This window comes from Macadamia integrifolia, chromosome 5 (genome assembly GCF_013358625.1).
Source record: "Macadamia integrifolia cultivar HAES 741 chromosome 5, SCU_Mint_v3, whole genome shotgun sequence".
Lineage (NCBI taxonomy): Eukaryota > Viridiplantae > Streptophyta > Magnoliopsida > Proteales > Proteaceae > Macadamia > Macadamia integrifolia.
Genome location: NC_056561.1, coordinates 19,677,007 through 19,700,895, shown reverse-complemented (window position 1 = coordinate 19,700,895; position 23,889 = coordinate 19,677,007). Strand labels below are relative to the sequence as shown.

General features: G+C 36.8%; 2 protein-coding genes across 3 annotated transcripts; both read left to right on the top strand.

The window, feature by feature from the left end:
• The first annotated feature begins 4,164 nt into the window (after positions 1 to 4,164).
• Positions 4,165 to 4,864, top strand: LOC122078366 (60S ribosomal protein L39). Its single transcript, XM_042644332.1, has 3 exons — positions 4,165 to 4,324; positions 4,410 to 4,513; positions 4,618 to 4,864. Exons 1-3 carry the CDS (start codon positions 4,322 to 4,324, stop codon positions 4,664 to 4,666), a joined length of 156 nt encoding a protein of 51 aa, XP_042500266.1. The 5' UTR covers positions 4,165 to 4,321; the 3' UTR covers positions 4,667 to 4,864.
• A 4,370-nt stretch (positions 4,865 to 9,234) lies between these two features.
• Positions 9,235 to 23,191, top strand: LOC122079999 (rab9 effector protein with kelch motifs-like). Of its 2 annotated transcripts, none has more exons than XM_042646832.1 (11): positions 9,235 to 9,759; positions 10,402 to 10,551; positions 11,009 to 11,176; positions 14,061 to 14,213; positions 14,816 to 14,968; positions 17,177 to 17,338; positions 17,422 to 17,646; positions 21,336 to 21,519; positions 21,626 to 21,722; positions 22,448 to 22,592; positions 22,862 to 23,191. In XM_042646832.1, exons 1-10 carry the CDS (start codon positions 9,549 to 9,551, stop codon positions 22,589 to 22,591), a joined length of 1,647 nt encoding a protein of 548 aa, XP_042502766.1. In that variant the 5' UTR covers positions 9,235 to 9,548; the 3' UTR covers position 22,592; positions 22,862 to 23,191. The 2 variants fall into 2 exon arrangements, with proteins under 2 accessions (XP_042502766.1, XP_042502767.1); XM_042646833.1 differs by having other exon boundaries at positions 9,237 to 9,759; positions 22,451 to 22,592.
• Positions 23,192 to 23,889: the final 698 nt, after the last annotated feature.

The following is a 23,889-nucleotide window of genomic DNA, read 5'->3' as shown; positions in this document are numbered from 1 at the left end:
TTTCTTTATTATTATTATTATTATTATTATTATTATTATTATTATTATTATTATTATTATTATTAAACACGATAAAACTTAAAGTGCGCCAGGGGGTGTCGAAACAAATATAAACCGATAAGAGATTGGATTGTGTTTTAGGCTCGGTTTTGTGATTCCGAAAGTAGGGCTCCGTTTGCTATCGTTCTAAGTAAACTTTTGTTGAGTTTTTTCGTTATATTATAACAAAAAAACGAAATAAAGTGTTTGGTGCACATATGATTTGTTTCTATTTAAAAAAAAAAAAAAAACTGAAAAAACCAGATTGATGGGGAATTGGAGTTCCATTTTCCCAATTTCGTTCCATTTTACCAAAAAAAAAACTATCATTCCAGATAAAAATCTGAAATTTTGAAATACTATTTTTTTTCGTTTAAAAACGGTATTTCGACACATAAACTAAAATTTCCGTTTTTGATACGAAATGTCTTTTCTGAAACATGAATGATACCAAACAGAGCCTGGGAATGTATCAAAACTAGGGTTGCAACGGGGCGGGGTTTGGGCTGGGTTTCTTAAAACTCTAAAAACCCTAAGTCTCCTTAATTGGGCCCAAACCAGCCCTGACCTTAACTCAGGGCCGCATAACTTCAACCCTGACCCTACCCTTCAGGGTTTAGCGAACTCTTACCCACCATGATTGGCCCTGGTTTTTCAGGGTTGGGCCGGGATGACTCTGAACCTGACCCTAACCTTGGTTTGTCATCAAGGGCTGGGTATACTTTAACCATGACCTTGCAAAATATGAAATAACTTAAAAATAAAAAATATTCATAATAAATATGATATAAAAAATACAAGGTTACAAATTTCTTAGTAAAAAAAAACAAGAGAGATCGGTGATAAGATATATTAGGAGTTTTGAGGTGTCAATGACTCAATGTCAAACAATATATAAAATTATGTTAAATTCAGTGTTAAAATCAGGGTCACAACCAGGGTCAACATCATAGGCAAAAATCAGGGCCGGGTTCAAGGTAGGCTGGTAGCTGAAAGACGTCAACCCTTACCCCCCTTGACCCTAACTTAGGGTCAGAAATTTCAGGGTCGGCCCGACCCTTAAGGGCTAAAATTTTTGGGTCTGTACTTGTTTGGGATCAGGGCGGGCCAAGGGCAGGTTCGGACTGTCAGGGCCAAATTTGCACCTCTAATCAAAACCAAAAAGACACCGAATCAAAATTAAAAATCAAAAAAATTTTTTTTTTTGGGAGAGGTGGAACCAAAACCAATATAACTAAATGATAAACTAAAACCAATCCAAACCAAATTGATAGTAAATCGATAAAAAATAAAAACTCATGCATCTTTTTTAGATCATGTTTTGATTTCGCTCATTCTCACACCAAAATTGATGAAATCGACCTAAAATCAGTTCAAATCAATAGATATTTATTTGCTTTGTTATGGTGAAGGATAAACTATTCAATAACATAAGTGGGGCACAAAGCGGGAGAAATACAATGTTTTACTGACCATAGAGTGGAATTTGTCCACATGGTCGGTCGTCCACTGCATAGAACATCAACTAAAGAGTTAACTTCCCTAGAGACATATTGGAAAGTAAAAGTAGAGAAATGTCTAATACAAGAGATAATAGTTTGGATATAAAGACAGCCTACTTGATGAGGATCCGCAATGTAAAATATAACCTTGTTGTTGTCCGATTTCAATATAAGGTTATCCACCGCTTGAGCAATGCCTTCAAACAAACCATGTCGAACTGTCAATGCCTCACCTTCAAGGATCGAAGAGAAGAAGAGTACTTATGATTTTGCAAGGTTTGGTTTGTTGTCATAGTTACAAATAGCAATACCAACCCCACGATGGTGGCTTCTACGGTCCTTGGAGGCATCACATATAATTTTCCACGATAGGGAGTCCATTTAGTGATCCAACCGATTGACATCCTACTTAAATCAAAATGTATAATACACATAAAATATGGTATCCTTTAAAACCCCACGATTTTTACAGTATGTATGCAATTATATGATAAAATACATTTTTTCAAATATCTAAATACATGTATTATATAAGTATAAGACACGTATTTACTAACTATGACTAGGCAATCTTTGGTTTAACCATATTAGTTGGGCAAGGGATGAATTTTGTGCATCACCGCTTTCGGAAATCAAGAGTTTTGTGAATAGAAGGGTCAGGTTTTGATATTTTAAGGGGAGTTTATCTCTATCAAAAAGGGTTTAAGTATGATCATAACGACATAAACCATACATAGTTTTGTAAATTAAAAGTTTTGTGTATTTTGCATATTTGGCATTGCAAAACTACTAAAAACACTGTTTCTCCTGTGAATCCAATGCCTAACGCATTGGCTTGCATTTCAGTTTGAACTATGTCACACGGGTGTGTGAGTTTGCATTTAATGTGTTTTCACCATTTTCCTATCTCAAATTCTTGATTTTCTTGTTCGATTTTCTGTTTACCCAACACCCTCTATTTCAGGTAATCGAATAATCTAGTGGCTCAAGTCACACACAAAATTCAATATATTTCTCTAGAAAACAATTTTAAAATGTCTCTCAAACCTTATTAGATTAAAACATCTCAATATTGAAAAAGAAACAAACTCGCATCTCTTTCTGTCCTGCAATTTTACAAAACATATCTAGGCAGTGGGCTCCTTAGGCCTCTGAACGGAAACTCTCTGATTCGTAAATCCCCTTTGAGTTAATCGGGACACTAATTCTCAACTCTGGTCTCTCACAATCAGAAATCTCTCAGATCCTTATCACATCTCCATAATCTTCTATTTCATCTACATAATGATGAATAAAACCATATTACAAAAGACTAACCACACCCACCTCCTTTCACAAATCTAAAAATGGGAACAATAATTAAACATCCTACCCGTTTAACCTAATGTAGAGCACCCATTACCAATCCACGAGCCATTCACCTCATTACAATTCTAGTTCTCTCTCCATACCCATCAAAAACCTATCATTATCTTGGATGAAAGTTTTGAACCTCACACAATGGCATACCCTGACCCCGATCAGGGTATGGGCCAAGTATTTTCAGCTATAGGGTGGGCTTAAGGTGAAATTTTAAGCTCGATGCAGGGTCAGACTACGCTTGCGTTGAGCCTTGGGCTAAGCCCAACCTGACCCTATGTATACAATACACATATTATATTAATATATACAATTATTTAATGTATTATATGACTATATTAACATATATAAAATGTATATTTTTTAAAATATCTCCATTAACTATCAACACCTTTTATAATCATACAACTCATGTGTATCTTTATTTTTTTATTTTTTTAATATATATTATTAGCTTTCAAAATTTGAAAATGAGTGGATCAATGGTCTATCTCTCTTTCAAATGACAATATACAGGGCTTGCCATGGTTAATTAGGGTCAACCCAGCCCAACTAGGTCCAATCAGGATCAATAAGGGCTGGGATGGGTTGGGTTGGTTTGAGCCCGACAAGGTTGGGTTTGGGTTGAGGTATACAAGCCCGACCTAGGGTTAGGTTGAAACCAGTAAGGCTGGGCCTAGATTGAGAATTACCAACCTAACTTAAGGTTGAGCTGGCCCTGGGTTAAGTTAAAAGACCTTGGGAAAATTACATGATTACCCACTTATGGGTTTCTCTTAACAAAATTACTCATCAAAAGTTTTAGTTAACAAAAATACCCAAAATTAGGTTTCCATTTACAAAATTACCCACTTAAAGTTTAAGTTAACAAAAATACCTAAAATTGAGTTTGGGTTTACAAAACTACCCACTCAAAGTTTTAGTCATTAAAAAATACATGATTATATGTGGAAGATGAGGAATCACTATTTTGGGTGGTTTTGTAAACCCAAACATGATTTTGGGTATTTTTATTAACTAAAACTTTGGGTGGGTAGTTTTGTAAACTCAAACCTAATTTTAGGTATTTTTGTTAACCAAAACTTTATGTGGGTAATTTTGTAAAAAAAAACCCAAAAATGGATAATCATGTAATTTTCCCAAAGACCTTAGGGTTGGAAGCTTTAAACACAGCCCCTTTAACACCCCTACTAGAAAGTGAAACACGATTCTAGGTAATGTTGTAATTTTCACTTAATCCTACATGTCTGCAGATTGAACGGTCAAGATGGAAACTACCACGGCAAGCTATGATAGTCGCGCGACTGTTGTATTATTCCCCTAGCGTCGTTAGGGTTTTATTATCGCTTTTCGCTGTTGGAGACTCGTAGTCGCGAAGCCATCACAGAGTCGCCGACCTTGGAGGGGAACGAGGAGCGAAAATGGTAGAACTCTCTCCCTCTGTTCCTTTCTCTTTCTCTCTGTCTCTGATGCAACCTTTGATTGAGTTGAGATTGTTTGATTTTGCAGCCGTCCCACAAGACTTTTAAAATCAAGAAGAAGCTGGCGAAGAAGATGAGGCAGAACAGGCCCATCCCCCACTGGATTCGTATGAGGACCGATAACACTATCAGGTTTCTTTTCGTTATCTATTGTAGTAGCCGTGTCTTTCAATATCTGATTTTCCCTTTTACTTGCGGAGTTTCTCAAGCAATCTATGCTTTCATCTTTGTTTCAGATATAACGCGAAACGGAGGCACTGGCGCCGTACTAAGCTAGGGTTTTGAGGTCGATGCGGTTTCTGCTTTTTGTTTTCCTTAGTCGTATTAGGATTCTTGCAGTACATGATGAATTTGACAGGGACGCTATTTGATATTGTGTACCCCTGATCTATTGGGTTTTGTTTCGTTGTTATTTTTCAATGGATTACATTTAGACCTTATGTATTTCAAGGGGGTGATTTTAAGTGGATACTCATTCTGAAATCTTATTTTGCTTTCCTAATGTTCTAAATTTGTTTTTCTGTTTGATTAGTATTGCTTTGTTGTTTGATATGCTTTGATTTTTAATGCTATGTTCTGTAGTTATGCTTTTAGATCATGATGTTAGATTAAGTGGTTCTTGTTCTTAAGTGCACCTGACACTGGTGGGCAAAATAAGTAGCTCCTCTTGGTTTGGTTATGTGCTCAAACCCTCAAATCATTGATCTCCTTCTCTTGCCTGTATTTAAATCCACACTTTAGCAATTATGTTTTGCACAATTCTCTCTGATGAAAAACGGTTGTGGTACCTGTATCGTCGTAACTGGAGAAGTGTCTGGAGTCTTTATGATTATTCTAGTTTCATAGAGTGATTCTAGTAGCCTAATAGTCTACCAGGCTAGAGATATGCGAATATGCCATTATGTTAGACATGTCAATGCTTTAGGGGAGGTAGGGTTTGTTCATCTGCTCTGTCCCAAAACATTTAGGAGGGAGTGAGTACTGAACTATTCCAGGGCTGTACAATGCTCAAAGTCATGTGGTTTGGTCAATTTGTCCCATTGATGATCTACTTCACAGGCTTTTCTACCTCACTCTGATTTTTGTTTAGCTATTGCTGGTGTCATCTCACCATGGATGCTTTCATATTGTATTGAGCTGTTTCTTCATTAGGTGATTGATGATCTGTATCCCATTTTTTATGGGAAAAGGCTGGTCATGCTGCCGGGCTGCCCAGTCATGTGTCTGTCTCCCTCCTTCCCCTCCTAGTGAAAAGACCCCCCTGTCCATAGCTTTCCCCCTTCTTTCCCCATGTCTATTGCCCCTTGGCTTTCCTTGAGCAGGTGGCTTACCCAACCCTCTTTTTACAATGCATGATTTGGGGATAAAAGTTGTAAAAGACCTGCACAGTTCATAGAGTGATTCGAGTTTTTCGTATTCTTGCAGGATCATGAAGCTTTGGGGGTTCCAATGTTATTTGGCCTTGACATTAATGTGGACTTGTTAAGAGTTTTTCCTCTCAATAGTACTGAGGATCCCTGGAACTCATAGTATAGAGTTATTCGAGTTTTTGGTATTCTTACAGGATCATGAAGTTTTGGGGGTTCCCCTGTTATTTGGTCGTAGACATTAATTTGGATGTGTGTTGAGAGTTTTCCTTTCAATAATATTGAGGATCCCTGGAACTCATGGTATAGTTTCCCAGGCACTGGTCACCTTGTGTTGATAATGAAATGTCAAAACAAGTGAGGAATGTGAAATGAAATTGTGGCAAGCCTGTCCAGCATATGGTTTATTTTTAGTTCAGTTTTTAACCTGGAATCGGGTTAAAATCACCGTTTTAGTTTCTTTTTCTTGTTGAGTCTTGAGAGTAGGAAATTTTATTACTTTATAGCATTCAAACTACGAGCTGTAATGGCTGGTAGTGTTGAAACTAAAACCCACGGGTTTGAACCTATCTTAGCTTTGTGTGCAATTCCTCTGTTTCTTTCTGGAGGAGATCAATTGCTGCATGTGATCTCTTGTGGCATATATTTAGGGCTTTTGCAAACAACTTGACTACTACTCAAACAAAGCCTTGACCCAGTGCAGGAGGGCATGAATGTTGCAATTAATGTGTTTATACCTTGCCCCTGGATAACACTCAGGAGCTAACTGCATGTTAATGCTTTTAGAAATATGAGATGATGAAATCAAGGAATTATTACTTGGTATTATAGGTTGGATTATACACAGTACCAATCTGCTTCGGTACTGGTAGATACTTGAGCTGCCCAGTCTGATATACTTGAAACCTATGAAGATGCAGGTCCATCAACTCTGCTGGAGGAGTTTGTTGGTAGGCCGTATTGTCATAATGCCTTACTACTCTTTGTAGCTTTCTTGTCATATCTTTCAATATGTATCACAATGTTTCCCTGTAAATGACCCTTCTCTTTTCTTTATTTCTCCAGTTTTCTTTGATAGGACAAATGCTGAAATATGTGGAATATGAAATTTTCCAAATGCTTCCTTAGACACGAGGAAATATGTTCGAATTTCATTGAAATTGTGTTTCCTGCAAAATCCTAGTCATTTGACTCTGTTCCTCCTGAATAAACTTGTATGTTATTATTATTGTTCTAGTGAAATACGATCAAGATGAATTCAATTTTGGAAAAAAAAAAAATAGTAAACATAACATTTTGTATTAAAGAATCATAAAGGCAACTACGTACATTCCAATTCTCTGCGTAACCTTGTGATGGTGGAAGTTGGACCCAATCAAGATCATGGTAGTGATGAAATCCTAAACTTAGGCCAAAGTCTCCACTGACTAAAAAAATCATTGCACTTACTAGAGATTGTCTTAATTTTCTCATCAATTACAGTACTAGTCTTTCACCCACTGACGGCAAAACTCCTAAGGAACCCTCCTATCAATTTCCAGGATACTCAGTTCAGAAAGAAAACATGCAGCGATGCAGCCATTATAGCTCTTCCATTGCCAATGAAGAACACTTGTACTACCAATATCCTTTGTAGATTTAATGATATTTCTTGTTGTGGCTGTGAGTCGATATGATGGATTATATAACACAAACAATACTAAAAATAATAGATATTCGAATGGAATCATTTCTGAATCCATATCTCTTGTTGAAGAGTACATCACGTTCACTTCTCCCTCTATTGGTCTCGTCTCCTCCATCCTCTATACAACTTGTGACAATAACAATTAATTATCATATGTACCTTTATATAAACGAGAAGCAAGGACTAATCTTGAAATCAAAGTGTACATCCATTATATATATTTTTAATATATTCTTTTACATCCCATTGTATGGTTTTTTTTTTTTTAATATTTACATTTGCTAACCTTAATCCCCACCCCCAAAAAAAATGTGATAGATAATGGAATATTAATCTTGTGTTTTTTTTTTTCTAGTGATGTGGCTATTGCGACTGAACGTATCCCCTTAAATACTATTTTTTTTTTCAGACTCTTAGTTTTGCCCGTTTAGTAAAACCGAGAGTTTTAATATAAAGATTGTGATTAATTGATTAATTCAACATTGATGTAATTGTAATGGTGACTCCTCTGTTATTAAGAGTTTTTGAATTATATTTGACTGATGAAAGTACTTTCTAAATTTCAAAAGTTTCTTTGGAAAGTGATGGTTGGAGGTAGTTAAAATCAAATGAATTAATTATTATTATTTTTTTAAATCCTGACCCCAAATGGCTTATTCCTTTGTGTCCCACAAATCCAATCCCTCAATATCAGACTGATGTTACGTGGGATTAGGTACTAACACTATCTTATCATTTGGACTTTGGATTATCTTGTGTGATTATATGTGACGGAAGCTATATGATATCATCTAGAGAGACATGTTGGTTTCCATGTTATTGCTCTAATTCAACTTCTTTGTAACTTATATAAATGGTTTTGTAGGAGATTCATAAAAGTAAGAACCACGAGGAGTATTGAGTTGCAAGTAGCAAAAGTTCAAGGGTGGACACATGTTGCGATCTTAATAGATTGTCAAGAAGTGATAGACTAGCTGTGCAAAGGGATTTGAGGAAATGGGCATGTGAAGTGTTTCACTTAAGTGTATGATGTGTATAAACTTATGAAATATTTTGCTAAAATTTATATTGTGAAAATGTATAAGGAAGAGGTCTCTATTGCTCATAAGTGGGTAGCCGGTAAGGGTTGCAAGCTCTTGACCTCTTTAAACTCTGATGTTAAATCTATTTTATTTTAGTAGTTATGTTATTTTTTCTCAAAAAAAAAAAAAGATTTCAATTTGATCAAAGAAAGATGATCCGGATATGAACAATTTCAATAAGATTTCATTATTGAACAAAAATCAATTTTTTGATTTAATTCATCTATTTCACGACCGGAACAAAGGGGATATTCGTTACATCACGACTTTGAATCAAAAGAGAGATTTCAAGAACTCACATAGTTTTGTAATTGCAAGTTATACATGATCTTAAATTTTTTTTCAATGTTAAGAACAAAGTAATGAATTTTAACAAACTTTTTTTTATATGTTTATAGAAAGTACAAGGGTCCAATACAGGTCATACAAGTCCCATTAAAGGGCCAGACAAAGACCTGCAAGAGACTAGCATGGCCCAAATATACCGCATGTTAATGACCAACGTTCTCTGAGTAGGGATGCTCACACGGTCACACCTCACACCCCACCCATATCATGTAGGGTACCCCATCTCTTTTTTTGGTAGATATATAGGGTACCCTATCATATTTTTTTGGGTGAAAGTTTTGAAACCCTATCATATATGATTAGAGGTTGATCAGAGCAGGGAACCAAAAAGAAAGTATAGCTAAATATAACAAAGAAGAAGATCTGTAACAAAACCCACCAATTAATTCTCCAACAACAACGAATCGAATTAAGGAGCATTCATTGGCGCGTCTTATTAACTTCTAGACATTTTCTTATATTAACTTCTAGACACTTTCTTATCTCAGCCCATCAACCTTTTTAACTCCGCCAAGCACAGAGATTACAGTCTATTTCTATCTATCTTCTCTTTTTTTTCCTTTACCCTTCTATAATGGCGAGTCCTTGCATGGACTACTATAGTTGAATGCGTTTCATCTGGGACTAGATAAGAGCTCACTCTTGTACGGGCATTCTGGTTTTCTGTTTTGTTTAGCATCACAATGAGGTGGGAGAAGGTGGAGGTGAACCAGAGACTGACAGAAACTCATCCGGAACCTAGTAGATCTGTGGCTCTATCGGTTGAGTTCGTTGGGCCTGGAAGAAGATGGGGGCATTCTTGCAATGCTATTCATGGAGGGAAACTCCTTTATGTTTTCGGAGGTTATGGTCCGGACAACTGTCAAACAAATGACGTGCATATTTTTGATACTGGTGAGCGTTTGAAATTTTAGAGATTATTGATGTTTTTGATTTTGGGTATCTGCATTTTTTTTATTTAGAAATGGTTTAGAATTGAGGATATAGCGGAAGCATTTTCTTACTCATTCCTTCACATTATCCTTCTGAAATAGTGACGATGTTGGCACTGGGCAGGCCTCGGTAGTTGTGAATTTCCAAAATATTATTTTCCCCCTTCTTTGTTAGCACTTATTTCTATACGAGATGGGTTTTCCGTCTTCTGATTTTAGTGGTGTCTTTGTGGTCAGTGTTCGTGGGTTTTGGAAAACTTCCTAGGTTTTTCACTTCAAATTTTCCAATGCTTTGCATTAATGCCCTGTTAAAGACTAAAGAGGGTCTTCTTCAGGGTATCTGTTGGTTCATTTTAGCCTTTTAATGTTCATCTTGCCAGCGAGTTTTTGTTAAGAGCACTATTGTCAAGTTTGCAGTTATAGAGTTGTCTTTCCCGCTTGTTTTCTGCAGAAGGATGCCTCGAAGAATTATTGATGAAGGATATCATCTTATTTTTTGTTTGATTAAGTGGCATTTTGCATTTTCATTTGGATATTGTTTTCAGTGTTGTGTCTTTTAGTCTCGTTATTTCCATTCTAACTTCTGCCTCTGGATGGTGTGCAGTTAAGCAGGAATGGATTAAGCCTACGATGAGAGGCATTGCCCCGTCTCCAAGGGACAGTCATAGTTGTACCACCGTTGGGAACAACTTGTTTGTGTTTGGGGGTACGGATGGGAAGAATCCACTCAAGGATTTGGTCATCCTAGATACATGTAATCTCCTTCTCTAAAATCTGTTCTTTTATTATATATCTATTAAGCTTGTGCTTCATGATAAAATTCTGTATGTGTTCATCTTCGGTGATTAGCCAAAGCCTAATTAAATGGTTTTGACAGATCTAGGACCTAGCCTATGATTGACCAAAATAGAAAAAAAAGGCATAGATAGATTGACTGGAGAAGTCTGTAAATTTTTTTTACGCAGCTAATATATCATGTTTCTCTGAGCTTTAAATGGTGCAAGACTTGTGATTTATGTATGAGGGACAAATTGTGATCATCAAGCACACCTGATGGTTGTCACCGTCCCATGGTTTTTGGGCATTTTTCTTCCAAAATGGGTCTGGTTGGGTTGGGATACGGAGGACGCCTGAGAGTTCCTTTGACTGTCATGAATTGAAAAACGTTTTGAAAACATTGTTTATGTTAATGAGTTGAAGCATGCTTGTAGCTACCAACACATGGATGTGTCCGAGAGTACGTGGGAAAGGACCAACACCACGCGAAGGACATAGTGCAGCACTTGTTGGGAAACGGCTTTTCATATTCGGAGGCTGTGGTAAATCATGGCAGAGTTCATATGAAGTATATTATAATGATCTCCACATTTTGGATACAGGTAAGCTCATCTATCTAGTGCCAGTCATTCATTAAACTTAATGTGCTTACGTGCTTATGTGCTGACTTCATCTCTTACCACGCTACTGTTCAGTTTTTAGTTACTTCAATTGAAGGAGGTTGTTCTGTAAGATTTTGATGATTTAAAAGTGATGTAAGATGATAAGCTGAAACAGATCAACACTAATACACCTACAGAATTTAAGAATCGCAGCAACCAAAACAACAGAATGCATGGACAGGATATGGACGAGTTAATAACTCAAAACCTAACCAATGGATGGGGTTGATATTATAATTGAAGGAGGGTCCTGGGTCCTGCTATGCTGAGTTATTGCAGAGAAATCCAGGTCCATCCAATGGGGGAATGGAGAGAAATAAACTGAACAGAAATTGGAAAGTAGGGTAACAGAAATTAGAGAGTGGAGATTTATTATAACCTGCAATCCAGCTATCTGATGGTCTTCAGATCTGGATCGAAGGAAACAGACTAGGGGAGGAATAGCATATCAAAACCTCAAGTCAATCAGATGGTTTGGTTTTCTGGGATTAAAGACTAAAGGTCAAAACATGTTGCTGTCGGAAAAACCCTATAGCATGCACCAAACAGGCTGGATAAATGTCAGAACCGAATAGTTGATTGAAGAACAGTAATAATCAGTTAGATGAAAAAAAAATCAGCACTGGTACCTGGATGCGAGCCACGATAATGAAGAATGACTGCTGGACTTTACTGAACCAGAATTACGATTGAAAACAAAAGTAAAGAAGAAAAAGATACAAAGGAGGAGGGATAGGGAAGGGCCTCTCACCCATGGTCTCTCATGATTACTCTCTCAGAGTAACTGCCCCTCACAGCAAACCAGCACAAAGCCAAATTCTTTCAAAATCCAAAACTGATGGGGATATTCCCCGTTTCTTGTATTTATAAAATGGGATTGAGTTCCCTGTTCCGCTGCGTAGCATAAGCCAATGCCTCCCTGTGTCTATTTCTCTCCTCCCAGAGAGATGGGGCAGATATGTCATTTCATAGGAATGAGGAAAGAGAGACTCAGGGAAGCGCTAGCATACGCTATACAGCTTGGCAGCGTTCTTTCTTCCTTATAAAATATAGCAATCCAATTACAAAGATAGGACATGGAGAGTGGTGGACAGTAATAGAAACTCCTAGATACTATTACAGTGAAAGAAATTCTACTTTCTAAAAGAGAAAACTGAAGATGGAAACTACCTATCTAACTAGCAATTACAATGAACTAGAAAGTAACCAAAATAGAAAGTCGATAATGATCGTGAAACATCTCAGAAGCAGCTTCTTTCTCCTCCACACAACCTGGTTATGGGACCCAAAAAGATCTTCTAAGGGTCCCCTCAAAACAGGAAACTAACCACTACGCAAGGACCAGACTGGGCCCTTCCAAATCTGGAAATTTTTCTACAGATTCTTCTCATGCAAGCTGTCAAAATAGGCTTCTTTAAAACTGCTGATTGGTGACTACTTGGGCAGTAGTATGGGCTTGAGTGCTTGACCAGTGGCTTAAATATGACCAGCACATAGGGCCTGAACAGTACTGAAACCATGTTCATGTGAACAGTAACACACGAACAATTTTCTCCCTTGAACTGCATAAAAAATATTACTCTCTTATGTCAATGATTTTTTATTTCTGATTTCTGTTTTCCTCTCCACCTCCCCCAACCCCCCCCAAAAAAAAAAAAAAAAAAAAATCTTTTATATGGTTTTGGGATTAATCCGGACTTCTTATGAAGAAATGTACAGTGTATGTACTTCGTTGATTGACTTAATCATTATTGTTTTCCATATTGATCTCTATTTTTCATTGATAGCCTAGGGCATTTTCGTCATTTTCAGGTAACCATACCTACTATGTGTATGCTATGATCCTGAATGCTTGGTATAGGGAAAAGCTTATTATGAAAAGAAAAAACTTCTAATTACTAATGGTGTTCTCTGAAAAAGGTCTTTGATAACTTGAATTTTGGTAGAAATACGAGGGACTTCCAAGTTCCAAGCACCACTTTGATTTGTAGTGTTGTATTGAGGATGGTTTTTGGTTGAAGATGACCAAAGTTCTGTAATTTATGTAAGTCAATTCAGTTTCACTGGAAATGGAAGTCAACCAAGTAAAATCAGCTTTGACTTACTCTTGGAACTATGACCTCTTAATGGGTTTACCTTGGTGATTACCATCAATAAATCTTTTCACCAGTGTTCTGTACGCACATTTATATTCAAGAATTCAACCACTGTACCATGGTACACCAATAATTTGGTACAAATCATTGAGTTTCACTTGCACTTGGCTTAGCACCAAGCATTACTCATTTTTGCATCATATTTTTCTTGTTTGATGACTTTTTTAATGATCTTGATTAGCATGAGCTCCATTTTTTGTCCACTCTCCTTGACATTTGAGGGTATGTTATTGGATCATGGATTTAATAATGCAATGAATGGTTGGTGAGACAAGGTAACTGTACAATAGGGACCATAGGGGATCTAATACTGCAACCAACTGGGTGATCTTCCACTAAAATCAATTCCATTAACATACTTTGAGGAGTTGGATGGTCCTTTTGAAAGTTCTCTAATTTTTAGAGCCTATTAAACATGTGTCACTATCATCTCTTTGATCGGTGCAAAATCCAAAAGTGATATGTCGCATTCTGCACTTTTTGTTCCATATGCTGTTCTTGCTCTATTCTTATGGTTTGTGAGGTTGCTTTAGATTCTCTTGAATAAACCAAAGCATCTTTTTAGATACCTTTACACTGATATAGGTTATTCTAGAAAGCAACTCAGGCGTTAACTTTGTTTTTCTTTTCATTTTTACCCTAATTTCAATGCTCCTGTTAATCTGCAGAGAGTTTAGAATGGCAGAAGGTTGTAACATCTGGAAATCCACCTTCTGCACGAGATAGTCATACCTGTTCATCTTGGACAAACAAAATTATAGTAATTGGCGGAGAAGATTCATCCGACTGTTATCTGTCGGATGTCCACATCCTTGATACAGGTGCCTGTCTTTGCTTAATAGTTAATACCAATGTTTAGATTCTTTAGACTAATATTGATGATAAAAATATATTCCCATTTGAGAAAAATTCCCATTGCTTGCAATATGGTGAAGAGAGCAGAATCAATTAGGCATTTTCATCTTTCTATATGGTTTGAGGGAAGAAGGTTTTCTGGTCTGGTGGTTCACATAACCAAACCATGGTTGCGTGCCTATTTCTGTCACGTACTTACGTAGCAGATCTGATTGGGCTGGAATTTTGTATACAGGTAAACCCCAAATTATCATGTTTCAGCCCAAACAGAACTGGCCCTGTAGCAAAACTGAGTGGTGAAAAATCCAGAAGTTTGCCATGGGTGCAACGGAATACCGGGGGGGGGGGGGGTTGCATGGACATAGATGGGTGGGTAAATAATTGAATGCGGATCTGAAATTTGACATGTGTTTTATCCAGAATATCTTCTAGGTATCCAATGTTCAGATTTACCATTTGATCCTTCCATGTTGTGGAATTAGGTGTCCTGACCAGGGACCCCTTACTTGGTCAGCCGACCAGTGAAATTTTTTCCAATAGTTTAATTGTCATTGTTGGGTTTCAACAGATACTCTTGTTTGGAGGGAACTAAGCACTTCTGGCCATATGTTACCACCTCGCGCTAGCCATTCGACTGTTATTCTTGGTAGAAACCTGTTTGTTTTTGGAGGATTTGCTGATGCCAGAAATTTATATGATGACATTCATATGCTTGACATAGGTACGTATTCATGATGAAAGGTTCATGTTCCTCACCTGCACTCCGCTTAGCCTTAGATGAAAGCTTGAGCATCATACTGTGGTCGTTTATTTGGCATCATACTGTGGTCGTTTATTCAGTTATTGAGGAAAGTTTACTAAAACTGTATTCCTTCAAATATATATTATGATGCATTGATGCCTGTGGATTCTATTTACGAGATTCTGGAGGTATCTTAAACGTAACAGTAACACCGAGGTTTGGAATTTTGACATCGATGGAAATATCACAAAATTCTGGGGTATGACCCTAACCATTTTGAGTTATGAATTAGCTGAACTTCTTGTCCCTCAATAGTTAATATCGTGGAAATGTTATGTCCCTGTAAATTACAAAATGACTTATTTCTTAATAGCACAAAGTTTGGTAAACGCTTTACTTTATTTGGATCCCAAAAATCACAAATTTTGTTTATACATTGTGTGATAAATATTCAAGGTTTTTTTTTTTTTTTATTATTATTATTTTTTATCTCATAAATAACAAATTTCATTCAAATAATTAATTGAAAATATTTATATGGCTATATTATTTTGCCATTATATTACAGATATGTACTGGTTTACTTATAATTTATATTTTAAAAAATAATTCTCTTTGTTTATTTTGTTCTAATTATTTAGTGTTATCAAGATTAAAAGAGCAATCTAGTGCATGAGGCTCCCGCTACTGCAGGGTCTGGGAGGGGCAAATGTACTTAGCCTTACCCCCTGCTTAGTGTTATCTAGATTATTCAAAGCGATTTACATGTGTTGAAGTTGGATGCAATAAATGTGTGATATATTGTTAGCAAACAAAAAGATAAAGAAAGAAATAAGGTCAAAGGAATCTTCTAAGCTTCTTGTAAACACTCCTTCCAAATGTTTCCATTTTATAATATTTACAAATATTGCGAAAAAATTTGAGAAATTTCAAGAAAATGACAAGTAAACCCCCACCAAAAAAAAAAGAGGAGGAAGAAATTTTAGGTAGGTTCTGACTTTAGGAACTGATTTCTCGACAAATTATGGAAACTTACCCCCTTTGTTAAAAAGGAAAACGGAGCTTCAACTTAGGGCTATTTCTATGCTTCATGTGAACACTCCTTCCAAATCCTTACATTTAATAACATTTGAAATATTGCAAAGATTTGGGAAATAATAGCCCCAATCTGCTATCGCTCTATCATGAACTGCTATGTCCTTTATACAAAATAGAACCGACTCTTATTAGGAAGTCTACTAAGAGCCAAAGACTAATTATAATGAAAGTAAACAACTACTTAGTGCAATAAGTCTAATTACAATAGTAAAAAGAAATAACAACTAACTACAGTTAAGCTATTAGACATGATTCCATGGTACACTGTTCCATGGAACATCCATGGATACACAACACCCTTAACAATATGCAACATAGAATAAGCGAAGCATAGGTAGGATATAAGCATATTCATTAAAAATAGAGCAATAAACATAAATCAATGGAAACTTATCAACGAGGTGTGTTGTTGCCTTGGACCCAAGAATGAGCCTGGACACCTAGGTGACGCCTTGATAACTATGTGCACGGCAGTCACCTTTATTGCATCAAACAAGGCGTGCTGTCACCTTGGACCCAAGAAGGCGACCCCTGGACCTCGCACTATGTTCGAAGCATTAAATATGTTTTGAAGATCTATCCTTGATATTTGGAAAATGTTGGATTCATGATAGCAGTAACAGTGAAAAGATAACTTGATTTCAAATACAATTGGAATATCTGGATTCATGATAGCGGTTATGGTGCAAAGATAACTTGATTTGTCAGATGTGGACCGATGCTTTTGGTACTTAAAGATCTAACTGCTGGTGCCCATGAAGAATTTACCTAACCTACCTTCCATGTCGTCTGCCTGAGGATACTTTATGTTGTTCTTAACAATGATATTCTGTGGTGTATGAGAATGTGTACTAGGTACAACGCTTATATTTTTCTCATCACTGTTGTCAGTTGTCTTGAAAATTCTTTTCTTAAAGAACATCTTAAGGGCTAGAAATCAAAATGTAGTAAAGATTAATTTAGTCTTTTTGGTAATTTTTTTCATGATAGATTATTTACTATCTGGTTCCATTTGTTTGAGCATTCTACAATACCAATGGTTCTAACATTCAATTATTTTTCCCCCTGTTATGTAAAATCTTCAAATAGTTAGTGGGGTTTGGACCAATGTGATGGTTGACGGCCAGGGGCCTACTGCCAGATTTTCTGTTGCTGGGGATTCTTTGGATCCACAGAAGGGTATTCTTGTGTTCATAGGTGGTTGCAATCAGGATCTTGAGGCCCTGCATGATATGTATTATTTACACACAGGTTTACCTTTTTCTCATATGTATATTTCTAATTTAACTTGAAGTCCTATAAAGCAAATGTCTTATTATGGTTTCTATTAATAGAAATTTCAATGGAAAATGGACGAGATGGACAGAAGCAAGAGAAATTTTCACTCAAAAAAGAATTGAAGAGGAAATGTCAAGAACAACATCTTCCAGCAGGCCAACCAATTGATGATAAAGAAGTTCCCCAGCATGGGACAATGCCTGAATTGCACCGGCCCATACCTGTTCCAATGCTGATGCCAATACAAATGCAAGCACCCATGACAATTTGTGGCCAAGGAAGTAAGAGCTGGTTCAGTCTTATCATTATTTTACCTTTGTAACTAGATTTATATGCTTGACTTTCTTTTTTTATTCAATGTGTTGGGATGTGAGGTTGGAGCTATCTTGGCACCAATACCCTGTGATATTACATCCTACTAAAACCTCTTTGCTTGTATTTCTCTACTTTTCCTTCTAAGTTTTTGAAGTTTAGGTTAACTTTAGAAATAGGTGTTATGAGATGTAAAAAACGTTTAAAAAAGTCAAAACATTAAACTCTCTCCCCAGCTGCTGTCAGCATAATGCAGATCCATATGAGGGGAAACAGAAGTAATAAATTGTTAGGATCATTTAATAAGAAATTGATCATCTCACTGAGCTTAAATTAGATGCTGTAGACTCTTGGTTGGGTGTGTAATTTCTCAGCAAACAGCACACGAGGTAATTGGCCCTCTATAATTATCTGGATTTTATACATTTTATTATTATTTTTAATTTATCCATTTATTTAATCTTTAGCAAGTGCTGTGTTGCTCTATGCGCTAGCAATGCTCAGACATATGGAAGCCCTATGAATACTTTTCTGGTTCATTTAATTTCTTGAACTACCATGTGGTACTTTGACTTGTAGTGCTGGATGCACTTGGGTTCTGTATCCTTTTTCTGTTGGAGTGATGGATGTGTGAAAATACTTATGAAGACCCTGTGCAATGTGTGGACTAATGTGTTGGGTACCCTAGGAAAAATTATGACTGTGTTTTGATTTTCATTTAAAAATATGCAGTCAATAGGAAAAAAAAGATAACTTAAGATCTTGATTTTTTTTGAAGAATAACCCCCCACACCCACCCCCAAAAAAAAAAAAAATTATAAGGATTGAGAATGAGGGTGGAAATTCATGTGACTCCATTTTTATCATGTAGCAATAAATTTGCTGATATTCAGATTTTCTCATGTCCCAGATTTTTTGCAGGAAACTTATAATTTTTACATAGCACCTATGCATGCTGAGCATTTCAGGTTTTCTCCTTTTGTTTGACCTAGTTTTTTATTTGACTCTTTACTCCAAAGAAAAAAGGTCATCTGTCCGAAGTTACCAATTGTCAGGATAAATTTTATTAGTTTTGAAGATTTCCATCTTTCTTTAAAAATACGTTTTCTGATCCCTGGCTTCTAAATCCTGTATGCATTTTATTTATTTATTTATATAAAAAATATATATATATATATTTATAGGTAGGGCTTAAGGAGAGTTGAACCCATGACCTCATAATTATGAGGATTTGGTCCTTGCCAACTGAGCTAGCCCCTTGGGATAAACCCTGTATTAGTCTCAGTAAATTTCATTCTTTTGCCAAATTATTCTTACAACCATAAATTCTCCTATCTAGAGACCTCATTTGCATCCATGTCCCAAAATCAAAGTTCTGTTTCGAAAATAATCCCCAGTGAGTATCAAGAGGTCTCTTTTGATTTTAATGATGATGAGAATATGACTTCCAACAAAGCGATGCTAGTACTTGCTTGCATCTATATTGAATGGGGCTTGTGAGACCTGTTGGTTATTCATTCTGATAGTGAAATCAAGGTTCAGGATGGATTATATTTTGCTGTTCCTTTTACTTCAATTTGGGATGTTGTTGAAGATTTAGGGGATGGAAACCACCACTTGATTACTCTTATCTGAGAGCTTCTCTGGTACTAAATATCAATTCTATAATATCACATCCGAATTTATTTATGTGTTTTTCTTCCTACTTCTTATGGATCATTCATCTCTAGCCATTATAGAATATGATATGGATTAAGTGGTTGGTATTCATATTATAAGGTTATACATTTAATGTAGAAGATATCGTAAGCAGTAGTCATCAGATATTGGTCTCATCTAGTACAGATCTTCTTGTGTTTTCTCATTTACAGGCAGGTATTGAAGTTTGTGGCACAATCCATAGTTGTCAAGGTGTCGTCTTGACTTTTTCCCCCTCCTCCAATGCCTAGGGTCACCTGGAAGCTGTGATGGCACAATCCAATTTGAATGTGAAGTTAATTACTAAATTCTCTGTGTAGCAAATTAACAACTTACTTCCGCTTGAATCTCCTGAAAGTAGCTACTGCGTCCTCTACCCCTGGAGATGTTCTTAAGACTGATCCGTTGTAGCCAAAGTTTCAAAATGACCACGACTAACACAAGCCTCCCCCCCCCCCCCCCTTCCCAAGAAAAAAAAAAGAAAGAAGCATGAGTTAAAAAATCTAACCCCCACCCTGGCCTTGGAGAACAATTTGATAACCTGCAAAACAAAGAAATTGATGAAGAAAGAGAAAAAGATTAGGGACTTCTCTCCATGAATGATTGACATTATCCTTACCATAAACTGGATTAATCTGATTTAAATGCTTATATAGGGCACAAGTAGATTTCCTTATTCCAATTCCTAGTCAAACTCGGAGGACTTGAACTTGAACTTTGACTTGCTAATAATGATGACCCCAATTCTTTGCATTTTCTTGAATTCTGGCATCGTCCCTGTAGATATTCTTTTTTTTTTTTTTTTTTTTTTTTGGGGGGGGGGGTGGGAGTTACAAACATTTTTCTTTATGTTACAAAGAAAGAACATGAGTAATCATGAATCAAGAACCAGTTCCTCCCATTGCTGTGGGCTCCATCTCTTTGCACTTGTTGCGAGTTTCATTGCACCTACTATTTTTCTGAGATCATATTACTGCTCATTTTCCACTGTATTTAGCAATCTCTTGACTTAGATTGTTTTTCTCGTACCTTTCTTTTGTTCCGATCTACTGGTTTCTTCCAGTATCATGAATCAAAAACCATCTTGCATCACTATAGGGAGAAGTAACTGGTAAACATTTCTATTCACCCTGTTGTAAAGGGAAAACTCGGTATTTTGAAAGAAGAGGGGAGGAGAGGAAAAGAAACCGTTCATAGGGGAGTTTGGCTTATATATAAGTTGAGGGGGCTCGGAGAAATTTCCCCAATCTTATAATATGTGGTAAGTACTACTTTATAGTGTGAGATTTTTTGGTTCGTGTTACTTATGTTGTGCAAGTACAAGGGAGGAAAGAATGAGATCCAAATCATCAGACTAATCTTCAGACTAGCCTCAAATTTTAAAACTTGTAGGCAGTAAACACATACATGCAACGTTTGCTACATGATTGGTAGCCATAGCTGGGAGGAAATGTGCCTCTTATGGACACTGGAGCAGAACATGGCCATAAGTAGCCAAAGATGGAGCAGCACCATGGCTTAGGAGCCTGTTCTGTTTCTGCTATCTGCTTAGGTTGATTTGGGAAGGTTTAGACCTAGATTGAGTGGTATCTACAACAAACATGCTCTTGGTTTTCCGTATCTTGTTGTATTTGTTTGTCATTTGAGAACTTAAGACTGATAGGGGTTAAATGTACCCTTGAATCTTGATTGTGTGTGTCTACCCTTGATTTTGTTATTTTGGTTGTTTTATGGTTCCTTACTCTTTTGGTTCTGTCATCTGTGTGGTAATGACTCTTGTGACAAGCTTCTTGATTTAGAAGAGGTAGTAGAATGTCAAATTATTTAGGAACTAGTCCATTAAGGATATCTAAGAGCTTGCAGTGAAAGGTTTAGATTGTTGATGTCAGTAGAATTTCTCAGTTTGTCTTGAGAGAATTTATTCTGAGCTTTGTACCTAATTAGTTGTATTATGTTTCAGGCAAACATAATCTTTCATCTGATGAATTAGAGGCATCTCAAGGAAAGATATTTGAAGCCAAGGTTACTGAAACTTTCTGCTATGGGCATAAGATTGAAACTATCATTGATGGAAAGCTGCTTCGAGGATTAATATTTTCTTACGTACCAAAATTTTCCCATGTAGCTGGTGACTACCACAGTAGGTGAGGATACGGTTATTATGACATTGCTATCTTCTTATAGGTTCAATTGCGATCAGCAATCCTTATTGCAAAAATTGCTACAAATTCCTTTTTCTTCTCATATCAGGAAAAGGTTGGCCTTAGAGGCTGGTGGTGTTAAGTTGGGTGATAGTTACGCAGTCGAACAGGAACCAGTATGTTGCAGACAGGACGATGATGTCCATGTAAGGGGTTCCACATCACATGAGTTCCAAATTGAAACTGCTCTTGCTTATGAATTTGAACAATATCATGCTTATTGATGCTTCCTGATCCCATATGATTTGTCTCATGCTCGCTCTCTTCTCTCTTGGGAGGTCTCTACAGCTTGCTTCTTTTAATAGTTCTACAGATGGTGCCTGTGTAGTCCCAAGCTACTTAAAATACCTACTCAGCTAGTGGCTGTAATCATGGCTTGCTGATTCTTGCATTAATGGACCCAGCTATATAATTCAGTCAATTGCAATCTACCATGATATATGTTTTGGCAATTCCAAGACTCTGAATGCATCAATTGCTGTGGTTTAACTCTTTCAACCATTATGAGGTGCTCATAGTTAGAAGTTTTGAGAATGCTTGGTATGATGACTTACAAACTGCCAAGTAGGATGTCATAGTAGTTGTCTTTCATGTCACTGTCATAAACAAGTAGAAGAAGTACAAGTAGCATTCTTACTATGGTTTTACATTGAAGCAAGCTTTATTTGCCAGCAGACAGAAGCTGACCGACCCGAAAAACATGTAGGTCATCAAGGTTCACTGTGGGGTCCAAATCGCCCAACTATCTTAGAGCTAAAACCGTGTTTATGACCAGTGAATGGCTCTACCCAATATTAATTTTGGGGTTAATCTGACAACTGATGCTTTATCGAGGAATTAAGATCATATTTGCTGAAGTGGGCATTTTCAGCAGGTTCATGGAAACCCAGAAGCATCAATGGCAACTCTTCCAAATGTGAAAGATGAAGGCGAAAATCAACTGAATCCCATCACAAAAATTCCTGGTGATAAATCTGCTAAAGCCAAGAATATGATCACTTCAACTTCAAACTGAGGTACGGATAATAAGATTTAATCTCTGCTCCATCTATAATGTTTTTCAATCGTTAAAGCGTCTGCATATGTGCATCTATGATTACATCTGACTGGTTGAGCAACCTCCTGTATCTTAACAAAAGGCCCTGTCAATCCATTAACCTTTCTGATGATTGAACATTTCCCAGACCAACCATGCTACTTTTAATGCTTGTTCCAGTTTGGTCATGCCTTTATTTGTGAATGATCTTTAGGGTGTTTGAAATATTCACCCACTTTGCTCTACCAGGTGGCATTATTGCTCCAGCAGTCTCCATCCACCCACATCAATTTTAGCAGCAAACAAATCCTTTTGGAGACTACAGCCAGCTGGTGATGAACATCATTTAGGCTGGTGAGCGAAGCCTGGTCTTCATTGGACTGATTACTGCACCAAGTGATCCATCTGCAAAGACCTATCTGACACGTGGATTCCTACTCAAAAGTGCTGATATGAATTGTAACCCCCGGTCCTATAGCCATGATCAGTTGCATGTGGTAGGTGACTGACTATATGAGAACAGATGTTAGACTGCATTGAACACATGGAATCATTAATATATTTAGGAGTGTTAGTATATTTCTCTGTTCTCTCTATTTGCATATGTTGAAATTTCCCTTTCACATTCTTCATGTAATTACAACGCATTACATACGCATAGAGCTACAGACCGCCCAGCCTCAACCCACTTCACAAGGCCAATCGGCTCTAAATAGCAAAACTGAGAATCATGAGCAGGTGCTGCCTACCAATCTCTCCCATCGACTCACTGTCCACTCTGTCGTCCCCCAATGCTCACTCTGATCTCTAAACAACGCCACACACCAAACCCCCCCCCCCTTCCCCCATCCCCAAAAAAAAGGAAAAAAAAGAAGAAGCTCTGTAAGCGTTGAAACGGAATCTGGAAATTGTTTTGGAGTAGAACTGGAATTGCGTTTTTCTTATTAGTTATTTTATTTCAAAACCATCCGATAGGTTTTGGAGTTTGGATCTTGATGAGACACGACATAATCTCTACAACTCGAAGTCTTTTCCAACCAATCCTACAATTACGTTTTGAGTTGCAAAGGTTTGGAGTTCGTGTTCGGATAAAAAAAACATTTACTTTATGAGTTGCAGAGACTTTCGAATTTGATTCCATTAATAAAAAAACCAATTACTTTACGAGTTTCAGAGGTTTCGGAACTTGGATTCCATTGATGAGTTGCAGAGGATTTGGGATTGCGAGTTGGGACGGAAAAATTATACGACTCTAATATTGAAGCATTTTTTCTCAA